We start from the raw sequence: 23,952 nt of genomic DNA on the forward strand, positions 1-23,952 counted from the left end.
ACACAGTTCTTGGCAATTACAAGCATGTTTACCAGGAGGGCCGTTTCTCTACCTTTTAAAAGTGTGTGGTTGTGGTTCACACACACACACACACACACGAACACTCACTTTATGGACACTCTACATGCAAGAGATGTCCACCCAGTTCCCAAGAATGTGTGATTGAAAATACCATAATTAGGCCGGGCACGGTGGCTCACGCCTGTAATCCCAGCACTTTGGGAGGCCGAGGCGGGTGGATCACCTGAGGTAAGGAGTTTGAGACCAGCCTGACCAATATGATGAAACCCCGTCTCTACTAAAAATACAAAAATTAGCTGGGCGTGGTGGTGGGCACCTGTAATCCCAGCTACTGGGGAGGCTGAGACAAGAGAATCACTTGAACCCAGGAGGCGGAGGTTGCAGTGAGCTGAGACTGCGCCATTGCACTCCAGCCTGGGCAACAAGAGTGAAACTCCATCTCAAAAAAAAAAAAAAGAAAAGAAAAAGCCATAATTAAATAAATATTCCATCTCTGAGTTTTGGAAGAAAACTGCATTCCTACATGACTTATTTGGGGCACGAATAACAATCAGGTTAGCGTAAATGCATCCTTAGTCAACCCACAGGGCCCCCAGGAGGCTGGGTCTCAGTGGTCAGGGAAGTTAAGTGACAGCACAGAGGGTGAGGGAGATTGAAGGGACTAATTAATCAACAGCTTATGTCTCAGTGGCACGGGTTCACTGAGTATCACCCACTGGGCTTCTTTACTCTGCTATTCCTGGTCCTAGTGGTGTCAGCTTTGCTCCAAATTCTCAGCTGAGGAACCCAGCAGGCTGACCAGATCTGCAGGTGAGGACTTGGCTAGAGATGGGTATCGGTATTTTCACAATCCCAGCTGATTGGATAAGAATGAGGCTGGAAAGTAACAGGAAAGATCCGCCAGCAAGAGGCCACAGGGGAAGCTGGGACAGTAATCTGAACCACTGACGGCTTTCACCACCATTAATAAAGATTGTTGCCGGGCACGGTGGCTCATGTCTGTAATCCCAGCACTTTAGGAGGCCGAGACGGGTGGATCACAAGGTCAGGAGATCGAGACCATCCTGGCTAACACGGTGAAACCCCGTCTCTACTAAAAATATAAAAAAATTAGCCGGGCGTGGTGGCGGGCCCCTGTAGTCCCAGCTACTAGGGAGACTGAGGCAGGAGAATGGCATGAACCCAGGAGGCGGAGCTTGCAGTGAGCCGAGATCGCGCCACTGCACTCCAGCCTGGGCGACTGAGCTAGACTCTGTCTCAAAAAAAAAAAAAAAGATTGTTTACTTCGATGGATTATTAACTTTTAGGTAACACTGAGGTTTGATCTTGAAGATGTGAAAACACACCCTTGAAAATTTCATTGCTTTCTAGGATATTGCAATGCTGTTACAAATAAGTGTGAAGAAAACAAAGAGAAGAAAATTCCAAGATGACATATAATTAAAAACTAGCACCTGTGACAAATAAGACATATTTAAGCATGGTATTTGTCAAGAGACTCCTTTTCTTCCCACTGGCACCTGGACTGGAATGAGAAAGAAGGCAATAGACTTGTTTATTAGCCAGGCTTGGTGGCAGGCGCCTGTAATCCCAGCTACTCGGGAGGCTGAAGCAACAGAATCACTTGAACCCAGGAGGCAGAGATTGCAGTGAGCCAAGATGGTGCAGCTTGCTAACTTTATTAAGATAGTTGTGAAAGCATATCATTAAAATAAATAGATCGCCGGACAATGTTATCAATAAATATATTATTTTATCTGAAGAGACTTTTACAAATAAATGTCTTGCATAGATTTCCAACAGCTCAGTATGAACATATGAGGATCCTTCCTTAAGCACAGGTGGATAAAAGTATGCAAAGAATAACAAAAATAACTATAATACAAACAGGCTGCATGATCAAAATACGGAGTGTATTATTTCCTGAGCAATAGTTGCTTTTGACCACAGCTTAGTGCTTCTGCTCTGAAATACAATGAAATCACACCAACAGAGGAAGGAACCCAACATGCTCCTCTTTGCCCCAGCGTCAGTGCTAGAGAAGCAGCACCTGTCCTGGCCCTCTGAGGTCCCTCCCACTTCAAACGGAGAAATTCTGGAAGATATCGGCCGCCTCCACCCAGTTCTGGAAGCAGGCCAGCCCCCGCTCCCGGATCTGCTTCCGCCCTTTGTTGGTGATGACCTCCCCATTTTGTTTCACAATCACAAGCTTGGGGATGGCTGTGACGTTGTACCTCTTCCTCAGCTCACTGCAGGAGAGAAGAGTGGTACCGAAGTTAGCACTTCCACATGCACATCTGAAGGGACACGCCCCCTCCCTCCAGCCTGAGGTACAGACAACTTGGAGGAAGCCACCAGGTGCCCCACCCCACCTGCTCCTGCTCTCCCTCCTGCTGGGGTGGGGGCTCCTTTCTTCTTGGTGCTACTATTTCTTTTTCTTTTTCTTTTTCTTTTTTGAGACGGAGTTTTGTTCTTGTCACCCAGGCTAGAGTGCAATGGCGCAATCTCGGCTCACTGCAACCTCCACCTCCCACATTCAAGCGATTCTCCTGCCTCAGCCTCCCAAGTAGCTGGGATTACAGGCATGTGCCACCACGTCCAGCTAATTTTTTGTATTTTTAGTAGAGACGGGGCTTCACCATGTTGGCCAGACTGGTCTTGACCTCCGGGCCTCAAGTGATCTGCCAGCCTTGGCCTCCCAAAGTGCTGGGATTACAGGAGTGAGCCACCACGCCCAGCCTTGGTGCTACCATTTGTAACCCAGTTCCACCCCAGAGAGCTGCCTGCAGCAGTGAACTCTCTGTATCTGTGCTACCCAATCCAGTAGCCACCGGCCACATATGGCTGGGAGAGCTCAGAATGTGGCTAGTGTGCCTAAGGAATTGAAGTTTTCATTTTAATTAACTTTTAATTTAAATTTAAGTTGTCACAAGTGGCTAGTGGCTACCAGATTGGATAGTGCAGGTCTAAACCCACAAATAAACCCAGTAATTTTTTATGTCCTCTACATCTCAAGGGGTTGAAAAATATCAGGTACATATAATGGTAAAAGTTAAAATTCCAGCCAGGTGTGGTTGCTCACACCTGTAATCCCAGCACTTCAGGAGACTGAGGTGGGAGGATGGCTTAAGCCCAAGAGTTCAAGACCAGCCTGGGCAACATAGTGAGACCTTGTCTCTACAAAAGTTAAAAAATTAGCTAGGCCGAGGCGGGCGGATCATGAGGTCAGGAGATCGAGACCACGGTGAAACCCCGTCTCTACTAAAAATACAAAAAAATTAGCCGGGCGTGGTGGCGGGCGCCTGTAGTCCCAGCTACTTGGAGAGGCTGAGGCAGGAGAATGGCGTGAACCCGGGAGGCGGAGCTTGCAGTGAGCCGAGATTGTGCCACTGCACTCCAGCCTGGGCGACAGAGTGAGACTCCATCTCAAAAAAAAAAAAAAAAAAAAAAAAAAATTAGCTAGGCGTGGTGGCATGCACCTATAGTCCCAGCTACTCGAAAGGCTGAGGTGGGAGGATCGCTTGAGCCCAGGAAGTCGAGGCTGCAGTGAGCTGTGTTAGTGCCTCTACATTCCAACCTGGGCGGCAGACCCCATTTCTAAGGAAGAAAAAAAAAAAAAGTTAAAATTCCATGAGTTCTAAATACATCTAGAGCCTCACTTGACTTTCCAACCTACAAATTCAATCATGCACCAATTGCCATTATAATGATGAGAGGTTTCTTAGCTTCATTTTACATCATTTACATTTACAGTATCTATAACCTGATGAGTGGTCTTTTTACAAAATTATTTGTATTCGTTTAGGGAAACGAGCATCTGCCTTCTTGGTTTTGCAATTCTCGTAATCTTCACTGGGATTACTCCCTCAAGACAGGGCAGCCGAGTGAAATCCCTTTCCTGTTTACCATGGCCAGGTCACCAGGGCCTCACAGTGACAGTAATCGGATTTCCTTGATCTGTCACCCTCAGGATTGTGAACCTGAGTGGAAGGAAAAACCCATTTGAGACCCTATTAGCAAATCTCCCCTTTGACATGTCCCTCAAGTTCTTCCTGCCACATTCTGGCATAAAGGTCAAAGACACACCATCACTCAAGCAGGAAAAAACACAGGGTCCCTTACGCTCAACAGAGAGAGAATATGCTTTGTTTCCAAACATCTATGAAGCAGTGACAAAATCAATCATGTTCTCAAGTCACAAAGGAAGTATTAATGAATTTCAAGTGGTCAATAACATATAGATCACTTAATCAGACCAAAGGTAACGGAATTGGAAACCAATAAATCATTTTTGGGGCCAGGCGCGGGTGGCACATGCCTGTAATCCCAGCACTTTGGGAGGCTGAGGTGGGCAGATCATGAGGGCAGGAGTTTGAGACCAGCCTAGCCAGCATAGTGAAATCCTGTCTCTGCTAAAAATACAAAAAATTAGCCAGGCATGGTGGCATGCACTTGTGGTCCCAGCTACTTGGGAGGCTGAGGCCAGAGAATTGCTTGAACCCAGCAGGTGGAAGTTGCAGTGAGCCGAGATCGTGCCACTGCACTCCAGCCTGGGTGACAGAGTGAGACTCTGTCTCAAAAAATAAAAATAAATATATATATATATATATATTTTTTTGTTCGTTTGTTTTTGTTTTTTGTTTTTTTGTTGTTGTTTGTTTTTTGAGATGGAGTCTTGCTCTGTCGCCCAGGCTGGAGTGCAGTGGTGTGATCTCAGCTCACTGCAAGCTCCGCCTCCCGGGTTCATGCCATTCTCCTGCCTCAGCCTCCCGAGTAGCTGGGACTACAGGCACCCACCACCATACCCAGCTAATTTTTTTGTATTTTTTCAGTAGAGACAGGGTTTCACCGTGTTAGCCAGGATGGTCTTGATCTCCTGACCTCGTGATCCACCTACCTCGGCCTCCCAAAGTGCTGGGATTACAGGCGTTAGCCACTGTGCCCAGCCAAAAAGAAACCATTTTTAAGAATGAGTTTTAAAACTAACTGTATATTATATGGGAAACAGCAATGCAGATGACAAAATATTTAAAACCGAACAATATGGAATATACCACAAATCCCAAGCTGTAAACACAATTAAACACACTTAGGAAGCTGTAGCCTTAAAAACACTTATTCAAAACTTTAGTATATAGATGACTTATGGATCTAATTCAAGAAGCTAGAAAAATGAGGATGGCACAAACACAAAGAAAGTAGAAAGAAAGGAGAATAAGATTGAGAACAAAAATTACTGACATAGGAAATGAACCAACAAAAACCAACATGGGGTGACCAATAAAACCCAATCTCGTTCTTAGGAAACACTAAAATGTGAAACAAATCTCTACCGAGCCTGGGCACAATGGCTCACACCTGTAATCCCAGCACTTTGGGAGGTCAAGGTAAGAGGATCACTTGAGCCCAAGAGTTCAAGACACCCCTGGGTGACATGACAAGACCCTGTCTCCACAAAATTAAAAAAAAAAATTAACCAGGTGTGGTTGTGCGCACCTGTAGTCCCAGCTACTCGGGAGGCTGAGGCAGGAGGATCGCTTGAACCCAGGAGTTCGAGGTTGCAGGGAGCAGTGACTACACCACTGCACTCCAGCCTGGATGATGGTGCAAGACCCTATCTCCAAAAACAAAACAAAACAAAAATCTACTGAGATTGAGCAAAGAAAAAGAGAAGGCACAAGAATGTCGAAAATCAGGCCAGCCTGGTCATTACACAGGCCCAGTGTGGACTGAACCTCCTTGAGGGGACACTGTTGGGAGGGCTGTGGCCTTTCTGGGGATGCATGACCCCTGCCAGGACAGGCCTATTCCCCAAAGAACCAGTGGACACAGACCCCACCCCGGCAGTCCGGACCTGCTCCCTGTGGTGTCCCATGACTCACCTGGGGAGGGAAAGGAAAAGTGGGAAAAAACAAACATGTAAACTATTCTCTAAAACCTATCATGCATAGTAGAAAAAAAAGACACAGCAGAGACCATTCAGCCAAAACTGTATTTGCAGAACTGAGAAAGTCATGTCTCAAACACAGAGCAGATGTGAATTCATGTCAAATTGCAGGTTTAGGGGACACCAATGCCTTCACGAACAGCCATGAGTGCTCACAACAGGGGAGGCTCGTGTGGAACTCGGCCAGATGGAGCCTGCACAGGTCAATGAACCACAGCAGTGGGCATGAAAGATGTGGCAGAGATGTCCCTCTCTAGCATCTTAAGAATCCTGCAAAACACCTAAATTTTTTTTTTTTTTAGATGGAGTCTCGCTCTTTCGCCCATCTAAGGCTGGAGTGCAGTGGTACCATCTCGGCTCATTGCAACCTCCGCCTCCCGGGTTCACACCATTCTCCTGCCTCAGCCTCTGGAGCAGCGGGGACCACAGGCGCCTGCCACCACGCCCGGCTAATTTTTTGTATTTTTAGTAGAGACGGGTTTTTACCGTGTTAGCCAAGATGGTTTTGATCTCCTGACCTTGTGATCCGCCCACCTCGGCCTCCCAAAGTGCTGGGATTACAGGCATGAGCCACCGCACCAGGCCACACAACACCTTAAATTTAAAATGCCTAAGCAATTAGCTTTTCCCAAAGGCATAAAACAAAAATGTGTGGCCAGGTGCAGTGGCTCACGCCTGTAATCCTAGCAATTTGGGAGGCCAAGGTGGGTGGATCACCTGAGGTCAGGAGTTTGAGATCAGCCTGGTCAACATGGTGAAACCCTGTGTCTACCAAAAATACAAAAATTAGCTGGGTGTGGTGGTGAGTGCCTGTAATCCCAGCAATTTGGGAGGCCAAGGTGGGTGGATCACCTGAGGTCAGGAGTTTGAGACCAGCCTGGTCAACATGGTGAAACCCTGTGTCTACCAAAAATACAAAAATTAGCTGGGTGTGGTGGTGGGTGCCTGTAATCCCAGCTACTTGGGAGGCTGAGGCAGGAGAATCACTTGAACCCAGGAGGCGGAGGTTGCAGTGAGGCAAGCCTGCACCATTGCACTCTAGCCTGGGCAACAAGAACAAAACTCCGTCTCAGAAAAAAAAAAAAAAAGAAGAAAGAAAGAAAGAAAAAGGTGAAGAAAAGAGAAACAACCAAGTAGTTCTTTGCATAAAGACTGCACTGCAGCAAAATGGCCAGCAGCCTGATTTAGGCTCTTTATCCAGCAGTTTTGGCAAATGGGTTATTTCAGCATCTGTACTTTGGGCAGTGGGACAGGGCAGGGCCACACACGTCACTTCCAGAAAGGAAAGTAGACGGTCCAGCTGGGGGCCAGACCAGGTGGGACTCTGTTATCTCAGGAACCTGGAACCACTTCCCCAAGGCCATGAGGACTCCTTGGAGGGCTGCTGGTGGGTCATGAAGGGGTTGGGATGCCAGCAGCAGCAGTATCTCACCTACAGATTCCTAAGCACCCCAAGGTCCCACAGCATCTGCACTCATGACAGATTCCCAACTGACATGGGTCCATGCACCAGCCTTTGACCAGCACTGTCAGGAACAATGTGGGGTCCCAGGAGCAGCAACACCAACATCACCCGGAAACTCATCAGAAATGCAATCTCCCCACCCCTGGTGCCCAAGATCTGGTGGTTTATGCTTGCTCAAGTTGGCCAATCCCACAGCAGTCTTCCAGGGCTTTCTACATCCCCTGCACCAACTGGGAGGAGGTAGGAGAGAGCAAGCGGACAGGAAACTGGGCACGGTGCCCCTGACAGCACGGGGAGTACAGGCCTGTGGTTTGCTGCTCAGCATCTGTGACCCTCCTTGGGAAACCATGCCTCCTTCATTTTCTGGCATGAACTAGCTGTGTGTCATGGGCAAGCTAGTTAACCTCCTGCACCTCGGATTCCTCATCTACACCACAGGAATAACATAATTCATCTCCTGGAGTTGTTGTGAGGATTAAATAAACAGCTTAATAAAGAATAAGGCTTGGCACATAATAAGTACTTGACAAATGCTAGCTGTTCTTATTGTGTGGGAAAGACCCACCTCCAATTCCACCTGGGCCAACTGCTCAGTCAGCATATCTATCTGGTGGCCCCTGGCTACACTTGATAGTACAGAAATGGGGAACTAGCCAAATCAGAATCAGTGAGGCGTGGTGCAGCACCTGGCTGTGTGCTGGGAAAGAGGAAGGTATGGGAATGTGCAGTCTGAGACACAGCAGCCATTCTGCCACCGTGAGGAGACACAGGATTTGCCAGGCAGCCACTACCTGCAGCCTCAGCAATGGGCAGACATTGCAGAAGGCAAGCCACAAAGCTGCATCCTCAGTGGCCTCCAGCTTGCCCTTGACACCATCTTCTGGCTGATAGGTGTTTCATTAAAGCCAGCCCATAACCTTTACTGTTTAAGCTCCTCAAGTTGTCATTGTTATTGTTTTAATCACTTGCAACATTAAATCAAGCTCTGACACAGTCAGGGGGATGCAGAGCAGGCTGGGCTTTGAGGAATGAGGAGGGTTGAGGTGGTCATTTCACTGATATTCCAAGAGATACTCAGTACCAGCCCTCAAATCCCCATGCTGGCAGCCTCTGCCTGGGGACAAATGTAACCTTGGAGCTGCACATGAGAGGCAAAGAACCACATTTTTTCCCTAATGTTATCTCAATCCCCTCTGGGCCCTGAGCTGTGTCCACAGAGAAAAGAGCTTGCTTTTGGAGGAGAGAATGTTGTCATGGTAATAACTTAGGACTTTAAGCATTTGGGGAAAATCCAAGAGCCCAGTTCGTCCTTGTCCTCAGCACTGTTGCAACCAACGTTGGTCCCTGCCTTCAACTAACACAGCCACATCCTTGTTGCTAGCATAAACCACACTTCTGGGTTGCCATGGCAACTCCTGACTCTAGTCTGTCATCTCAGCCAGGAGCAGGCTGTGGCCAAGCAAATCTCTCTGCAGAACTGTCTTTTGCTCACTTGCTCCAACCACTCACCAAACACACTCCTTGGGGATGCCAGGCCCTGAACCATGTCTGGCTCTGTCCTATGGGCAATGGAAACTCAGGAAACCCCTGGAGAGTTGGAGCAAGGCATGGCTAAACCGGATTGGTCTTTGAACCAACAGCCAATCAGATGGGAACACCAAGGCCCTGTAGACATAGGATAAGCAGAATTTAGGGCGTAGCTCCAACAATTCCTACAGAATATCCCACTTCCTAGCTTATGCATGACAACAGGGTTAAGGAAGTTCAGTGTGGAAAGGGGTAGGGACAAACAGCTAAGTTTACAAAAAGAAAAATCGCTCCCAGGCCAGCCAGGCTGAGAAGATAGGAGCGCACCACTGACCCACGTCACGCAGCTCACTGCCTCCAGCTGGAGCTCACAGGCTTGACCAGAGCATCAGAAACAGAAGAGCAGTCTGCATGGCCCCAAGCGATGTCCTCCCCAGTCCAATCTGTGTGCCGCGGGGGACCAAGGCTCACCACTCCCTCAATGAGGAAGTAGGGCACGGCAGAAAGAGGGTCCTCAGAGCCAGGAGAACTGAACTCTATGCCTCAATGGCACATCTGTAAAATGGGGCAATAGACTAGAGAGCTGGGACATAATCAGCGGACACATGAGCTCATATGTGATCAGCTCAACCCTAACAACAACCACGTGATGTATCATATGCTCAGCAATAAAATACCTTGCCTGCCATCACCTGGCAAGTAAATCCCAGAGGTGGGCCAGAGCTTTGTGCCTAATTACTATAATGATACTGCCATCGTCTCTCGCTTTCAAACCTGTGTTCTTTCAAAAGCTTACAAATAACTTGAGTACTAAACAAGTCCAATCCTGTTTTTAAAAGAGATTGAACCAGTTGAACTGATTCTATAAGAAATCCTTTTGCAAAGTGAACCACACCCATCTTTGAGATTCATTATCAATAGAACTTTCAGAGTCCTGGTGTGAGTGAGGCTCCCAGAAGCAGGTTACCTCCCTGGAAGTCTGGGCGGTGCCCTGCCTGGGCCTCCTCTTTCACTGGGAGTCACCAAAAATCATGTTTGGGGGAACAATTAGATTTCTTCCCGTTAATTACTCATCTACAAAAGTTTCCAAAGTTAGCTTACAGTTTTCATTTTCCAGAAGGAATGTCATTTCATGATAATCAGTTTAGGGGGTAATGCCACAACTTAGTGATAATCCCCAGAAATGTGAGGCTGGCCTCTGTAAAGCAAAACCCAGAAATTCACATTGGTACCTAGAAGGGGGTGGCCAGGACAACACACTTGAGGAGGCCTGCTTTAAACCTAAGTCTGGACTCTTACACTTTAGGAGACCCACCCCAAAAGCGGAACAATCAATCCCCGTAATCCCCTCTCTGCCAATCCCTACCCCCTCCTTTCCAACAGTTAGAGTAATAAAGTTTATAGTAATGAGTTTTATGCCTCTCTAGTGATGAAATTCCATCAGTGTCGGTAAAACTGAAACCGCAAAGGTGGTCAGCACCTGGGTTCCTGCCAGTCCTGAAGCCCCCGTCCTTTCCTCCCAGCACACCAACCACGGCCTGCACTGTGGCTGCCTGTCACAGAGCTGATGTCCTCGCGGGTCATCCCTCATCCCAGCATCCAGACACCGGGTCGTGTCCCTGTGCTTCCTGCCCACTAACTGGGAGGATGACGCAGCGGCGCCGGGAGTCCAGGGCTGACTGGGCCGGCGGTTCCCGGAGCCGAGCCCGCGAACCCACAGCATCAACACCACTGGGAGCTCCTTCGCAATGCAGATTCCCGGAGCTCCAGACCCCAGGCAGAAACGGGCCGGCGTCCATGCTCCACGAGCCCCCTTGGGGTGCCGATGCCCTGGGTTTTCGAACCTGGTCTCCACCCTCCCTGGTCTCCAAGGGAGGTTGAAACTGAGACTGAGTGTGATTTACCCGAGTCCGGACGTGAACCGAGAGACGGGGAGGTGGTGGGGGAGAAGGGCGTCATAAAGAGCTCCCCAGTGCTGAGGCAGAGGCCTGGGGGGACATGGGGGCGACGCGCCCGGCGGCCCCCGCCCCCCAGGACCCCCACTCACTGCCGGTAGGGGTCGTGGAAGGGCAGCGCCAGCCAGGCGCCATGCAGCTCGCGCATGAAGTCCAGCATCTCCTGGGAGCTGCCGTCGGCTGACACGAAGACCACTTCGAAGGGCGCGGGCCGCCGCGCCTCGGCCACCAGCGCCGTATAGAAGTCGCAGAGCAGCGGCGTGAAGTCGCGGCTCGGCGCGCACCGGGCCGCCGCGAAGTACAGTGCCACCACCTTGTTCTGCAGCGCCGCCTCGGCCTCCACCGCCGCGCCCTTACAGGTCACCAGGTGCCGCCCACCCAGAATGTCAACCATGGCGCGGACACGCAGCCACCTGAGGCCCGAGGACACCTGCAGGAGGATGATCACCTGCGGGCAGGCGGCGGCGAGCGCCGCGGTGCCCCGCGGGCGCTGGACCTCTCAAGACCTGCCCCAGATGCGCCCACACCTTGGCCAGGCCTCGCCTGTGGCTGGAGCAAGAGTGTCCGCGCCGACAATGAGACACTCAGACACCAGAGACCCCAGATACCTGGGCGACAGCGCGGCACCCGCCTCTGGGAGCGGAGCCAGCCAGGCAACCTCAACCCTCAGGTCTCTGCACCCTCCCCCAACTGCGCCCCGCCCACATCCCCCGCATGCTCCCCAACTGCGCCCCGCCCACATGCCGCACTCTCCACCCACTGCGCCCCGCCCACACTCCCGCGCCCTCCCCCGACTGCGCCTCGCCTGCATCCCCACACTCTCCTCCAACTGCGCCTCGCCCACATCCCCACACTTTCCCCTCACTGCGCCCCGCGCACACTCCCGCTCCCTCCCCAACTGCGCCCCGCCCACACTCCCGAGCCCTGCCGCTCACTGCGGCCTGCCGACATCCCGCGCCCCCGCCCCCATCCCGACTGTGCCCCGCTCACACTCCCGCGCCCTCTTCCACTGGTTGCCCAGCCCACATCCCGCACTCCCTCCACTGCGCCCCGCTCACACTCTCGCACCCTCCCCTCACTGCGCCCTGCCCACACTCCGGCACTCTCCCCCCACTACGACCCCTGCCACATCCCGCGCCCCCGCCCCCATCCCCACTGCGCCCCGCCCACACTCCCGCGCCCTCCCGCCCCTGGGCTCTCCCATCCTGGGCACTCTCCCCAGCGCCTCTACACTTTCTTCCCTCCGTCCCGGCCCACCTAGTGCGTCCTGCGCTTCCCCCACACCGTGCTCTTCCTCCTCCTTCACTTCCTCCCACTCCTCGCGCTCCCCTTCAGCGCCCCACGCCGCCCCTCCCCAAAAACCCGCGTCGCTCTCCTTCCCTCCTGGGCTCTCTTCCAGTCTCGCGCTCCCTGTCGGGCCCCGCCGCAGGTGTCCCGCAGCTGTCTCCCCAGGGCATTTGAATCTTGCCTTGGAGCTCTTGCCGCGGCCCAGCACCCTGGAAGAGGCATCGGGGAGGATAAGATGACGAAGAAGGGGAAGGGTAATTGGGCTTGGAGCGGAGTTGGGCGGGGTGGTAGGGAACCTGAGCTCCGTTGGTTCAGGGTGTTTGCCCCTGACATCCTGTGTCCTGGCTGGGAGGGTTCGTGAAGTTCAGGAAGAAATTGGGAGCAGTCCTTACAGAATGTTTTATTTGGAGAACCAAGAGTATTAATTTTTTGGCGAGCACTGTTGTAGGCCCTGGGAATTCAGCAGTGAGAAAAACAGTTTCCACTCCCTGCCAGGCCCGGGCTGGAAGGAGGCAAACGAGGGAGGCACTCGCATGGGGGCAAAACTTAAGGGCGCGACAAAAAACTCAGTAATCAAGGTAAATAATGTCTTAATACAATATCTTAAAAAGTCAAAATGAATGCAAAAAAGGTTATAATGAACAAAATATCAAAAACTTAAAGACAGTGAATGAAACCAAAATATGCCACCCTAAAATATGCCGCTTTGGTATATTGATTATTTTGAGCGAGAGGCACTTGAAAAATAGCAAATGCAGAGAGACGTTCTCCCCTTACCTGTCTAAAGACGGAGCCTTCAAAAAGAAACTCATAAATTCCCTCCCGGGAGGATGGACTCTTATCACAGCAGAAGTCCACACCACACCTAGACAAACTTTGTCACAAACTCATAAAGACTTATGCATCTTTCCTAAAAATCAGTTACTCTCCCCTAAGTGGCCTACACCAGCTTCCAGTTCTCCTATTTTAAAAGCTCTCAAAGCTCACTGGTTTGGGGGGTTTTCACCTAGTTTCCTGCAATGCCCCCATGCAGGTGATATTAAAGATTAATAAATTAATAAATGTTCCCCCGTTCATCTGCCCGTTGGCAGTGAATTTCATAGAGCCAGCTATGGAACCGGGGAGGATAGAGAGAAGGTCTTTGCTCTCCTAAGACAAGATGGATCCCCCACTGACTTTGGACTCCCGTCAGGCTCACCGACCCCTGAGTCCTGCCCCTGTGCCTGTCTGGAGCTTATGTTCTAACGGGCACAAACAAATAAGGAAGATATTTTGCAGGTGCTATGCCAAAAGAAGAGCCATGAGGAGGGGCGCAGGTCTTTGTTTTATTTTGGTTTGGTTTGGTTGGTTGGTTGAGATGGAGTCTCGCTCTTGTTGCCTCGGCTGGAGTGCAATGGCGTGATCTCGGCTTACTGCAACCTCCGCCTCCCGGGTTCAAGCAATTCTCCCGCCTCACCCGCCTGAGTAGCTGGGATTACTGGCGAGTGCCACCACACCCAGCTAATTTTTGTATTTTTAGTAGAGACAGAGTTTCACCATGTTAGCCAGGCTGGTCTCAAACTCCTGACTTAAGGTGATCCACCCACCTCTGCCTCCCAAAGTGCTGGGATTACAGGTTTGAGCCACCGAGGGGCGCAGTTTTAATCTAGCGGTGAGAGGTGTCAGGGAAGGTGAGATTTGCGCTTCCTGAGGACCCGCCTGCCAGCGCGGGCTCCCCCAGTCTCGCCGTTAAATGAACGGAAATTGGCGGACGCCGCTGCCTGCAGGCACAGCCCGTTGGCTGGGTTGCGTAAATGTACTTAGCAGCCAAAGCTCAGTGGAAACCCTGCGGGAGGATTGACTGGTGCTCTTAGGTGAAGCAGGCTTCAAGAGCCCCGATTCACTGTCCTCTGGGGAAAATGGATAGACAAATCGGAGGAAAAAATTGAGAGGAACTGTGAGCAGTATAAATCTTGCATGAGGAGGCCCCTGACTTCACGCTAAAACTCAGAGGTAAGAGGAATGAAATGCAGCTAAGCTCTCAAAATCATCTAGACTATTTTGTTTTGTCGTCTTATCCTTGAACACACAATGAGCCAAAGTAGACAGCATTCCTAATTAGTTGACGGTGCCACCCTCCCGAGAAAATTAACTGTCATTCGCATTAATACTGCCTGCCCTGGGGAACTCACCCAACCTCCATCCAGGAATGGATCGCACTTCCTGCTGCCAATGTCGGGGGCAGGGCGGCTTCCTAGGCATGCAGACCCTCAGAGGCACAGGGCCCTGCACTCACTTGGGGCTCAGTGTTCTGCGGTTGCAGTCTTTGTTGTTTTGGTTTTTGTTTAGAAACTGAATCTCACTCTGTTACCCAGGCTGGAGTGCAGTAGTGGGATCATAGCTCACTGCAGCTTCGAACTCTTGGGCTCCAGGGATCCTCCCGCCTCAGCCTCCTGAGTAGCTAGGACTATAGCCACATGCCACTATGCAAGGCTAATTTTTTTTTTTTTTAGAGATGGGGTCTCCCTATGTTGCCCAGCCTGGTGATTTTTTTTTTTTTTTGGATGGAGTCTTGCTCTGTGGCCCAGGCTGGAGTGCAATGGCGTGATCTCAGCTCACTGCAACCTCCACCTCCCGGGTTCAAGTGATTCTTCGGCCTCAGCCTCCCGAGTAGCTGGGACTACAGGTGCACGCCACCACACCTGGCTAATTTTTTTATTTTTAGTAGAGATGGGGTTTCACCATATTGACCAAGCTGGTCCCTAACTCCTGACCTCTTGATCCGCCCACCTCAGCCTCCCAAAGTGCTGGGATTACAGGCGTGAGCCACCGCACCCGGCCAAAATTCTTAATTTATCTTTGAATTTGTGTGGTATATGAGAGGTCTTGGACAGTGGCACATATGTGAGTGTTTGGACCCTAGCTCATGTGTGCTCCCACCTGCCACTGCCTCCCTACCTCCCTACCTCCCCAAGACAGGTTCTTCTTATTATTATTATTATTATTTTGAGAAGGAGTCCCACTCTGTCACCGAGGCTAGAGTGCAGTGCTGTGATCTCAGCTCACTGCAACCTCCACTTCCCAGCTTCAAGCAATTCTCCCTGCCTCAGCGTCCCGAGTAGGTGGGATTACAGACACCTGCCACCACGCCTAACTAATTTTTGTATTTTTAGTAGACATGGTTTCACCATGTTGGCCAGGCTGGTCTTGAACTCCTGACCTCAGGTAATCCACCCGCCTCGGCCTCCCAAAGTGCTGGGATTACAAGAGTGAGCCACTGTGCCCAGCCCAAGACAGGTTCTTGACTGCTCAATCCTCCCCTCCCTTTGGTGTCCTGGGTCACACCTGGACTCCCCATCTCCACCTCCACCCAGGAACCGCTAGTGTCCTCTGTGGTCACTGGGGGTCCGGGTGGTGGGGGGAAGATTGACGTCCGATGCCTTTGCCCCACAAGGTCTCAGGGTAGGTATGGCATAGGAATAGCTAGTGGCCTGCAGGGCCCCCAGACAAGGGTGAAAGTTGACATTCACCCTGTGCCCAAGAAAGTGTGACATTCAATGGCAAATAAAAGACCATGCTAGAAAGAGAAAAGCTTTTGCATATTAGTGCCTTTGCTGGCACCTTCCTTTCCTGCTTGTTGAACAAGGGGCACTGCATTTCCATTGCTGGGGAGAGCAGCCCACTCAGTGTTAATGGAAAAACCAAACTCTGTAAACTATTTGAAAGAGGTTTATTCTGAGCTAGTTTGAGTGACCACAGCCCAGGGAAAGGCATAAACTGAAAAAGCCTTAAGTCAGTGGTCTCAGGGCAGTTAGATCGCAACTCTGTTTTACACATTTCAGGGAAGTAGAAGTTATGAAAAAGTCATAAATCAATACATTAAGATTAGACATTGATTTGGCCCAAAAAGGCAGAATATGTTAGAGTGGTGGCTTACTGGTCATAGGTTGCTCCAGAGTCTTCAATTTGCAATTGGTTGAAAGAGTAAAACTTTGTCTAAAAATTTTGAGTCAGCAGAAAGGAATGTTTTCAGTTAAGATAAGGAAGTCTGTTAACCAAACGACTGGGTCAGAGTGACCCATGGGGTGTGTGACTTAATCCTTGCCTGACATGGACTTAGGTCCTATTTATCATCTGCTACCTTATTGTCACAAAGAATCTGTTTTGTTAGTCTTATGATCTGTATTTTAACATTTATGCTGGTCAGTTATGCCTAAACTCCAAAAGGGAGGGCATGTAACAAGGCATGAGTCCAACCTCCCTTCCCATTGTGGCCAGGAATTTGGTTTTTTAACTTTTTTCTGGGATCCTCTTGGCCAGCAGAGGGTCTGTTCAGTGAGTAGAGGGTTAGGATTTTATATTTAGTTTATTTACATCAGGGACCTGGGTGAAGCGAGTAAGCCCTCCAGGGAGGTGTGATCATGGGGGAACAGAGTCAGCCACCCCCATCCCAGATTCTCCTTGGACTGCCTGCTCTGAGCGGCTGTGTGTAGACAGCAAGGAAGAGGGGTCTTCCTCAGATGCGTGCACCAGAGACTCCAGAACAGCTCAGCCTGGCTCACTCAGTAAAGGGCATTCCCAAGGGTCATTGCTGACTCTTCTGGGGCAACCAGTCTTCAAATGGACTTTCCCAAACTTTCCCAAACCCCTTCCTATTGCAGAAAGCTTGCGTCATTTGCCTCCAAATGCTGTCCCCCTGACCTCTCCCTGGGGAGGGAGTGGGCTGCAGGTGCCACAGGATGCAGCATGAAGCCCTGCATTCTCCCACCGCTGCTGGAGCCAAGTTCTCCTTCATGTTTCCCTCTGCACAACACACACAGGAACACTCACAAATGCAGTCCTGGAAACAGGATTAGGCGGCCCCTACTTTCGTAGCTGGGATATGCAAAGCCACTTTCATACCAAACTTCCTTCCAGGGCATCTAAAGGTGACATGAGTGTGGGCATCTGTAAGCAGCTTTACTTGCCTTGGACAACCACAGGGAAACTGGGCAGTGAGTCCCACTCCAGATGCTGGCCAGAGAGACCCCAGTGAAGGCTCCCTCAGGCCTGCCCTCCCTCCCTGAGCCCCTCTCCCCTCCCCGCTGCCCCTGATTTAAGGGTAGTCCTTTCTGCATTTCCTCCCGAGAGCATGATAATAACTCACTGCTTGACCAACTTTAGACAGGCTCCTCCGGCACTTTTTTCACCTAGGCCTCATCCTTGGACCCCGTGCTCAGCCTGCCTGAGCCAGTCTTAGCAAAGAATCCTGTTAAGTCCTCTTCTGCCCTTAGTATCCAATCATCCTGGCCTGCCTGCAGCAAGTGTCCTATTAAGTTAGTTTAGCAAGATACCCCCCTACCGTCAAGGTCCCCTCTGTTTTCCATCTGCCAAACCCCTACCTCCACCCTGTTCCTGGGCTGTAAATCCCCACTTGTCCTTGTGTTGGGAATTGTGCTCAGCGCTTTCCTTTTGCAGTAGTGCTCAACAGAGTCTGTCTTTTTGCCTTGGATAGTGTTCAGTTCTATTTCTCATTAAGTTATGAAGGGCTGTGACACCTTGCTTGGCTTCCAGTCTTGACGTAGACTAAAAGGCAGAAGGTTTCCAGAGCTCACGCTGGATGGCTGGGCAGATGGGGTCTTCAGAGACTCTCCAGGGAGGTACGGCTCTGCCTTCCTACTCAGCATGCAAGCTCCCCGGACTTCTGAAGAGGGGTGTTTCTCCTTAGAGAAAGTCTCCCTGAATGTGGGTATTTCGTAAGTTCTTGGACCAGTTCCGTTCTTCTCAGTCCTGCTTTTTGTCGACATACATTGAATCGCTTCTGCCTGGCAAAGGAGCAGCATGTGAAGAAAATGTGATCCTTGGTGGTTTGACGTGAAATTGACTTTTTCTTCTAGCAACACTTATGAATATTCAAATACAATTATGGAAAATATTTTTTGCACTGATCAGTGTAACAAACAAATTAGACATCCCAGTGTGCAAATATAACTTTCTGAATTTCCTAGTTTTAAATATTCCAGTGGCCAGGATACCCTATCCAGAGGAAGCGGGACCGTCTCAGCTGACCAGGGCCCTTGCCTGCTAATAGCATCACGCATACCTTGTTTCTTCATGAGGCTGCTTGCCCGGGTTCCAATCCACCAGCAATTCATCTTGTGTCATAGCTGATGGATCCCGTGTCTCGTTTCTAAGTTAGAGTATCACTTTGCAGCTCCCAACCAGGGCCAGCCACATAATTTGAAAGGCTCAGTGCAAAATGAAAATACAGAGCCCCTTGTTCAAAAAGCAGGAAAAGAATGGGCCAGCAAAGGAACTAAAATAAACAAAAGCTTTTCCCTTTCTTCCATGGTCTCTCTTTTGACCTATCATGGTGTTTTTATTTGCTACTGAATATCATGCTTTCTTGGGACAGGGTGAGTGTCAACTGTCATACTTGCCCAGGGGCCCTGCCGAGTGACTTGGGTACACAGTCCACCAGCCGCTTGAGTGGCCATGTCCACCCTGAGATGCCACGGGTAGTGTAGTAAAAGCATCTGATGTCAACCCCACACCCCTCCACACATACACCCTCAGGCTCCCACTGACCATGGAGGGCACCAGCAGTTACTGGGTGAGGGTGGGGATGGGGAGGCCATGTGGGGCCCAGGACACCAAAGGGAGGGAGATGAGCAGTCAAGAATGTGCCTGGGGGAGGTGGCGGACCAGCAGCAGATAGGAGCACACATGAGACAGGCTCCAAGTGCTCACGTATGCTCCACTGTCCAGTGAGGCCTCACTTATACCACACAAATTCAAAGATAAAATAATTAAGTTTTTTTTTTTTTTTTTTTTTTTGAGACAGAGTCTCACTCTGTCACCCAGGCTAGAGTGCAGTGGCACAATCTTGGCTCACTGCAACTTCCACCTTCCAGGTTCAAGTGATTCTCCTGCCTCAGCCCCCCAAACAGCTGGGACTACAGGCGCCCACCACCACGCCTGGCTAATTTTTTGTATTTTTAGTAGAGATGGGGTTTCTCCATGCTGGCCAGGCTGGTCTCAAACTCCTGACCTCAAGTGATCCGCCCCCCTCGGCCTCCTAAAGTGCTGAGATTAGAGGCGTGAGCCACGGTGTCCGGCCTGATAAAATAGTTAAGAATTTCAAGACAGCAATCACAGAGCACTGAACCCCAAGTGCAGGGCCCTGTGCTTCTGAGGGGCTGCGTGGCCACAAAGCCACCCTGCTCCAGCATTGGCAGCAGGAAATACAATCCATTCCTGGATGGAGGTTGGGTTAGTTCCTCAGGGCTGCTGTAACAAAGACAACCTGGGTGGCTACAAACAACAGAAATGGGCTGTCTCATAGCTCCAGAGGCCAGAAGTCTGAAATTAGCATGGTGCAGGGCCGTGCTCCCTCTGAAACTTTAGGAAGTCCTTGCTTGCCTCTTCCTGGCTTCTGGTGGCTGCAGCAATCTTTGGAGTTCCTTGGCTTGTGGCTGTGTCACTCCAATCCTAGGTCTTCACCGGTCTCCTTTTTATAAGGACACAGTCACATTGGGTCAGGGGCCCGCCCTGCTCCAATGTGACCCAACTTTAACTATTACATCTGCAAGGATCCTGTTTCCAAATAAGGTCACATTTTGAGGTCCTGAGAGTTAGGACTTCAGAATGGTTCATCTTTGGGGGGGATGCACAACCCATAATAGAGGTGTGGAGGAAGGAGAGTTTCTTCAAGGGGCAGGACTGGGAAAGACTTTGTAAGGATGCTGGACCTTGAAAGAGGTGGCAAGAGTGGGGCCAGAGCTGGTTGGGAGAGGGAAGAGTGAGCTTCTCAGTTTGGCCACCATGAACGTGGTGTTTGCGGGGTAGAGAGGACAGTGGGAAGGTGGCTTGTGGCCAGGGTGGCCCTGGATGCCTGATGTATAGTAACAATGGTGGTGTTTATTGAGTGCCAGGCCCCCTTTTAGGCACTTTACCTATTTTATGTTAATTTATTAAATCCTCAAAAAACTCCTGTGAGGTATTTCAGAAACAAAATAATATATGTAACTCCTCACTCTGAAAAAAGAAACTATGAAATCAGAAATGTAGACTTTGGTTTTATTAAAAATGAGAAACAGGCTGGGCACAGTGGCTCACGCCTGTAATCCTAGCACTTTGGGAGGCTGAGGCAAGAGGATTGTTTGAGGCCAGGAGTTCGAGACCATCCTGGGCAACATAGTGAGTGAGACTCCTCTCTACAAAAAATAAACCTAAAAATTAGCTGGGCTATTTACATGTCTATGGTCCCAGCTACTCAGGAGGCTGAGGTAGGAGGATCACTTGAGCCCAGGAGGTCCAGGCTGCAGTGAGCTGTGATCATGCCAGGCTGCGTTCCAGCCTGGGCAAGAATGGAATGGAATTTTGACACAGAGAAAGACCCTGTATCAAAAAATATATACATAATAACAAATAAAATATAAATATATTTTATATATTATATTTAATTTATATATATTTAATTATATATTATATTATATTATATATAAATAGAAATATAAATCTAAAAATGAGAAACCATGGAGTCCAAAAGCAGTCTACTTGTTCAGACACTGTACCTCTCCATGGCTAATCCTGTCTGCCACCCTCCACAGAAGCAAGACAACACAACACTTCCTTTCCAAACCTCCCCCAGGCCTGGCCAGTGGGAGGATGTAAAGCTGTTCCTGAATGATGTACTTCTTTCTGATACAAGAGGAATAAGAAGAATCCCCTGCCTCGTGCTGCCCACTCTTCATGACTTTGAATCTGAATGAGGACATGGTGTCTGGAGCTCCTGCAGCAGTCTTAGCACTGTGAAAAAAAAGGCCAAGAGTTCAGAGACATCTGCCTAAACTTCTGATATTGTTGTATCTCCAAACCCAAACCAGTAATGATCTGCCCCCAGACAGCTTACCAAAAAATACATCCCAACTGTAGACAGTTCTCCAAGCATGTTCTGCAGAACCCCAGGTGACAACCTAAGACCCATAGAGGTGGTTTGCAAGGTCAAAACTGTTTTCTTTTTTGTTTGTTTGTTTTTTGTTTGTTTGTTTGTTTGTTTGAGATGGAATTTTCACTCTTGCCGCCCAGGCTGGGGTGCAATGGCGCGATCTTAGCTCACCACAACCTCCGCCTCGCGGGTTCAAGCAATTCTCCGCAATTCTCCTGCCTCAGCCTCCCTAGTAGCTGGGACTATAGGCGCCCACCACCACGCCCAGCTAATTTTTGTATTTTTAGTAGAGATGGGGTTTCACCATGCTGGCCAGGCTGGTCTCAAACTTCTGACTTCAGGTGATCCACGCCTCGGCCTTCCAAAGTGCTGGGATTACAGGCGTCAGCCACTGCGCCCGGCCAAAACTGTTTTCTTAATAACACAAAGATATTTGTCTTCTTCACTGTGCTGACATTTGCCCTTATGATGCAAAAGTAATAATGGATAAACTGCTGTCAGGACCTGAATCAAGCCAGTGGCATCAAACTATACTCAGTAGTCACTGTATGCTTCTCTGCCAGATACACAATAAAAAAATAAGCCAGTTTCACTTAAGAATGTTCACAATGATGCTCAAGAGTTATTCATTTTATTAAATCTCAAACCCTGAGTACTAGTCTTTTTAACATTCTGTGGGACAAAATGGGGAGTTTGCAGAAGGCACTTTTGCATACCAAAGTATGTGGGTTTTCTTGAGGAAATGCAGTTGTGTGATTGTTTTAGTTACCAGCTGAACTAGCCACTTTGTCATGGAACATCATTTCTTCTTGAAAGAACAATTGAGACTGGGTGCAGTGGCTCACACCTGTAATCCCAGCACTTTGGGAGGCCAAGGCAGGCAGATCACTTGAGGTCAGGAGTTTGAGACTAGCCTGGCCAACATAGTTGAAACCCCATTTCAACCAAAAAATACAAAAATTAGCCGGGCGTGGTGGTGGGTACCTATAGTCCCAGCTAGCTACTCAGGAGGCTGAGGTGAGAGAATCACTTGAACCCAGGAGATGAAGGTTGCAGTGAGCTGAGATCGTGCCACTGCACTTCCAGCCTGGGTGACTGAGTGAGACCTTGTCTCAAAAAAAAAAAAAAAAAAAAAAAACAATTGACAGATGAACTATAAATATGTAGACATAGGTATGTGACCACAGGTATGTGACAGACATTTTCTTAGACATGAATAACTTGAACCTGTCCATTTAAATGAATCAACTGATACCCTTTGTTGCCAGTGATACCATTAAATATTTCAAGCAAAAATTAGGATTTTGAAAAGCTTCTACCCAGCACCAAGAGCTTGACAGCTTCCCAATACTTACAGACTTCTTGTGAGAGACTGGTGGTGGTATTAACAAATGTGATTTATATTTTATGTTATACGAACTAGGCCAACATTTGAAAGTTCTGGCCGGGCACAGTGGCTCATGCCTGTAATCCCAGCACTTTGGGAGGCCAAGGTGGGTGGATCACCTGAGGTCAGAAGTTCAAGTTCAGGAGTTCAGCCTGACCAACACAGTGAAACTCCACCTCTACTAAAGATACAAAAATTAGCCAGGCGTGGTGGGGCATGCCTGTAATCCCATCTACTCGGGAGGCTGAGGCAGGAGAATCGCTTGAACTCAGGAGGTGGAGGTTGCAGTGAGCCGAGATTGCGCCACTGCACTCTAGCCTGGGCAACAAGAGCAAAACTCCATCTCAATAATAATAATAATAATAATAATAGTTCATACTCAAATGCCCATCTCAGGTACTGTGTGACAGGGCAGGGGTCGCTTCTAACCAGCCCAATCCAAGAGAGCCCCTCCAACCACAGCCCCAGGTTAGGTGCCACCCGCCCAGTATGGCCTAGGCCAGCATCCAGATTGGGCCCTCAAGGACAGGACCAGTGTCCTCTCTGTCTTCCTCCCCACTGGCCACACAGAAGGGAGGGTGCAGTCAACTGTGGAGCAGACAGGATTTGGGGTTCCGCACGTGACCCTGTACCTTTCCAGAGGGAAGATCTCACGGTCTGGCCAGGATAAAGGCGAGTTAGAGGCCCTTGGAGAGAGTGGGTGGTCCCAGAACCTCCTCACAAAAATGGACATTTGTAAAGCAGTGAAAGTGAAATAAATAAATAAGGTGGGTCCTCATCTGGCTCTGCCTTTATTTTAACTTGCTTTGAGGATGAAAGAGTCAAACCCTGGGGAGTGACCAGTTGTCTGAGAAAAAGAAGAAAATGAGAGGCCCCTTGGGTCATCTCTCCAACGTATGACCTGGTCTCGGCTCCCCTGAATCTTCCCTGCTCCTTCCCAGCACTCAGGTTAGGACAGCCTCCTTCTCTCCTTCTTCCTTTGGGGGTGATTTTCTGGAAGACACTCAGCAGGCCTTTTTTAACTGATATGAGGCTTCCTGTATGTTGTCCGTGCCAGTATACTATTTGACACTTTTTTTTTTTTTGAGATAGAGTCTCACTGTGTCACAAGACTGGAGTGCAGTGGCTCAATTTCAGCTCACTGCAACCTCTGACTCCCTAGTTCAAGCGATTCTCCTGCCTCAGCCTCCCAAGTAGCTGGAATTACAGGCATGTGCCACCATGCTCGGCTAATTTTTTTGTATTCTTAGTAGAGACGGGCTTTCACCATGTTGGCCAGGATAGTCTTCATCTCCTGACCTCGTGATTCGCCTGCTTTGGCCTCCCAAAGTGCTGGGATTACAGGTGTGAGCCACTGCGCCTGGCTATTCGACACTTTCGTCCCCAAATTATAGCTGTTGTAAAATAGTCCCATTTTTTAAAGGGAGAAACCCACATTCATATGCCTTTGGGTTT

The 23,952-nt window shown here is 49.5% G+C and overlaps 1 protein-coding gene across 3 annotated transcripts in view; it reads right to left on the bottom strand.

Annotated features, from left to right (window-relative positions):
• Nucleotides 1–11,621, bottom strand: part of NXNL2 (nucleoredoxin like 2) — a 31,558-nt gene extending 19,937 nt beyond the window's left edge. Inside the window, exons 1-2 of one of the 3 annotated variants that reach the window (XM_003279040.3) lie at nt 11,008–11,621; nt 1,699–2,270 (exon numbers count right to left, since the gene is read on the bottom strand). In XM_003279040.3, the coding sequence (XP_003279088.1) occupies nt 2,102–2,270; nt 11,008–11,309 (471 nt within the window). In that variant the 5' untranslated portion in view covers nt 11,310–11,621 and the 3' untranslated portion in view covers nt 1,699–2,101. Of the gene's footprint in view, nt 1–1,698; nt 2,271–11,007 lie in introns of those variants that run through there. The other 2 variants (XM_003279041.3, XM_004087023.2) reach the window with 2 other exon arrangements.
• Nucleotides 11,622–23,952: the final 12,331 nt, after the last annotated feature.

This window comes from Nomascus leucogenys, chromosome 1a (genome assembly GCF_006542625.1).
Source record: "Nomascus leucogenys isolate Asia chromosome 1a, Asia_NLE_v1, whole genome shotgun sequence".
NCBI classification, from domain to species: Eukaryota; Metazoa; Chordata; class Mammalia; order Primates; family Hylobatidae; genus Nomascus; species Nomascus leucogenys.